General features: G+C 41.9%; 1 protein-coding gene across 1 annotated transcript in view; it reads left to right on the top strand.

Moving 5' to 3' along the window:
* The window catches only part of LOC107283588 (MARVEL domain-containing protein 3-like), a 22,090-nt gene extending 20,056 nt beyond the window's left edge, over positions 1–2,034 (top strand). The window contains exon 4 of the mRNA XM_015811521.1: positions 1,323–2,034. Within this exon, the coding sequence (XP_015667007.1) occupies positions 1,323–2,011 (689 nt within the window). The 3' untranslated portion in view covers positions 2,012–2,034. The remainder of the gene's footprint in view (positions 1–1,322) is intronic.
* The last annotated feature ends 1,251 nt before the right edge of the window (positions 2,035–3,285 follow it).

Below are 3,285 nucleotides of genomic sequence, written 5' to 3'. Positions count from 1 at the left end.
GTACAGGTATAGTATAGGGGGTACCTTGCTCAATAGTAGTAACTGTGAGAGGGACCTCGGAGTCCTAGTGGACAATCACTTAAATATGAGCCAGCAGTGTGCTGCAGCTGCCAAAAAGGCCAACACAGTGCTGGGCTGCATTAACAGAGGGATAGAATCAAGATCACATGAAGTATTAATACCACTTTACAATGCCTTAATAAGGCCACACTTGGAATACTGCATCCAGTTTTGGTCACCATGATGTAAAAAAGATGTTGAGACTCTAGAAAGAGTACAGAGAAGAGCAACAAAGATGATCAGGAGACTGGAGGCCAAAGCATATAAGGAAAGGCTGCTGGAATTGGGTATGTCTAGTTTAATGAAGAGAAGGATGAGGGGGGACATGGTAGCAGTGTTCCAATATCTCAGGGGCTGCCACAAAGAAGAGGGAGTCAAGCTATTTTCCAAGGCACCTGAGGGCAGGACAAGAAGCAACGGATGGAAACTAATCAAGGAGAGAAGCAACCTAGAATTAAGGAGAAACTTCCTGATAGTTAGAACAATTAACCAGTGGAACAACCTGCCTCCAGAAGTGGTGAATGCTCCAACACTGGAAGTTTTTAAGAAGAGACTGGACAGCCATTTGTCTGAAATGTTATAGGGTTTCCTGCCTGAGCAGGGGGTTGGACTAGGTGACCTCCAAGGTCCCTTCCAACTTTATTATTATTATTATTATTATTATTATTATTATTATTATTATTATTATTATTATTATTATTATTATTATTACAACAATTTGTCTTTTGAATTGTAGCAACATTTATAACATGTTACGAAGATGTTCCATTGTAGTTAATCTGAAAAAGTGGGCTCAGCCCAAAAGATCCTATTATATAGTTCTTTATTGTGCTATTTACAGAATAAAGCGCAGTTTGTATCTGCGAGTGGACGCCGTGGAAATGAGTCTGTCTAGATGAGCCTATCCAGGACAAGACTACCATGTGGATGTCTCAACTTTTACAGTATATGTAGCAGTTTTATTGAAAATAAGGAGGCAGCCCCCAAATATAAAATCCTTCCATCTTTGATCTTTAGTAGTAGGTGCCAAGAGCAGTGATTCAATCCATTACCTTCCTGTTATAGGAGATCCATGTGGGTGCAAGCGCCCACCTTGAGGTTCTGCAGAAGGAGAGAACTGTAGCAATAATAAACCGCCTAGTTATACGATATTATTGCCTTATTTTCTAGGTGCATTTTTACAGAATGAAAGATAACCACATCCAATGGATTTATGGTGGCGTTCAATTCCCCATATCCTTCCTTCTTTTTTCCTGCTGCAGGTGTCTTGCAGTTTGTCGAAGTCACTGTCAACATCTTGGTGCTGATCTGCATAGGAGCAACCCAGGCGGGGGTCTCCGGTTTCACTTCCTTGGGAGGCCTAGGCTCTTTCAACATCAACTCAATGTATAGTCCATTTCAGGGGACCGAACTCCAAGAGGTGACCGAGGTGGACATGCAGTACAGCCAGTTGAGAGCCCCTTGTGTGTACGGAGGGGTAGCCTTCAGCCTGACAATGATGTGCCTAACGCTTCTGTTTCTCATCGGTGGAGCAAAGCCTATTCATCGCCTTTCCCTTCGACTGCTTGCTGCTGAGTGTCTCTTCGACATCCTTGCCTGCCTTGTTTATATAGCAGCAGTTGGCCTCTATCTCCACTTCGTCATTCAAGTCAATGCCACGGATGTGTGCCTAAGGAGAGAAAGACTCTACGCAAGGCGAGGTTACACTTCAGTGAATTGCAGCGTGCAAGGCGGGGATGCTGCTGTGGCTCTTTTTGGCCTGGTGGCTGCTTGCCTGTATTTTGGGAGCTTTGTGGTCTGCATTCTCACCCTTAGAGAGGTACGGCTATTTCAGAAGCAGCAGGACAATCGTTATCATCTCGAGAGAACCTACAGGGAGGACGACCATCCGAAGCCCTATAGGGGCAAAGAAAACATACACGCCGAAAGGACTTTTGGCACACTTGTGTAATCTACACCAGGTATCTCAATGAAGCCAGACTTTTAAAAAAAAGGATTTTTTTTTACCCCAAAGGATAGTTGTATATAATACAATATCAAAGATCTATTTTAAATTTTATTCTTCCTAGCTAGGAACCAAGTTCCGTAGTTAGTTCCATAACTATCTTTACAGAAAAAGGGAAGAAATTGCAGAAATTATTTCCAGGTTTGGTTTTTTTTGCCCGGATATATGTTTTTTCCACTAAGATCTCTTCTGTATCACTGTCGTAAAATCCCACCTGGAAGTGTCCCTGAAATCACCAATGAACGTAGCTTACCTTGACGATATTTATCCGTTAACGATAGTGAAATAGTTATTGCAAAGAGTGAATATGCGGAAGTTCGGTTATTTTAATTAAGTATTGATTATCCTTGTAAATGACCCAGAAATCAGTTATTAGCTTTAGATTGAGACTTAATGGTGTTGACCCATCAACTTTACTACATTCAGAAATTTCTTCTTTGTAAGTGCCTGACTGAATAGGAAAACTGGGCAATAGTTTACTATCATTTAAGTACATTGATATAGGACACCTTGCCTGCCTTTGTGCTCTTAAAGTGCCTGAGACAATCACCCCACCAGGGGGTATTATTCTTAAGAGGATTTTCAAAAGTAGAGCCAATAACAAGTTGAAACAGTGCTTGATCTTTTCTTTTACTTCCATTCTGGGAAATATTTGAGTGTCTGGACAATTTAAAATAGGAAAGACATTCTCTCCATATCTTCAGTGTCGCGTATAAACTCTTCTCTTCAACGGTGTCAGGTGACCGAAAGTCAGAAAGCCCCCAGGAAGGGGATGAGGTTTTTTCCCCAAATTAATTCATCCCAAATTAATTCAAAACCATTCTGTGTGTAGGGGGGGGGGTCACTGGTCATGGCCTTATTGCTTTTTAAATTGATAGATCAGCTTGTATAAACGGGTATAGCCATAATTTCCCAATTTCCAAGAAAGTCAGGAAAGATGAGACATTCTGGGCCCTGCCTGATGCCTGAAGCAGCTTTTTATGCTGCCTCTATAGAGCTTAAAGAGGGTTTTGATTCAGTACCTAAGGAAATGCTTTCATATTAATATTCCAGGCTAGGAACTGGGTGTTTGTGAGTTCTAGTCCCATCTTAGCCATGAAAGGCAGCTGAGTGGCCTTGGGCCAGTCTCTCTCTCTCTCTCTCAACCCACCTCACCTCACAGAGTTGTTGCTGTGGGAAAAATAAGAGGAAGAAGGCATTTTAGATGTGTTCGCCACCTT

Source organism: Protobothrops mucrosquamatus, unplaced genomic scaffold (assembly GCF_001527695.2).
Source record: "Protobothrops mucrosquamatus isolate PMUCROS unplaced genomic scaffold, P.Mucros_1.0 scaffold43, whole genome shotgun sequence".
In the NCBI taxonomy this organism is placed as follows: domain Eukaryota; kingdom Metazoa; phylum Chordata; class Lepidosauria; order Squamata; family Viperidae; genus Protobothrops; species Protobothrops mucrosquamatus.
This window is presented reverse-complemented; position numbering and strand designations above follow the sequence as displayed.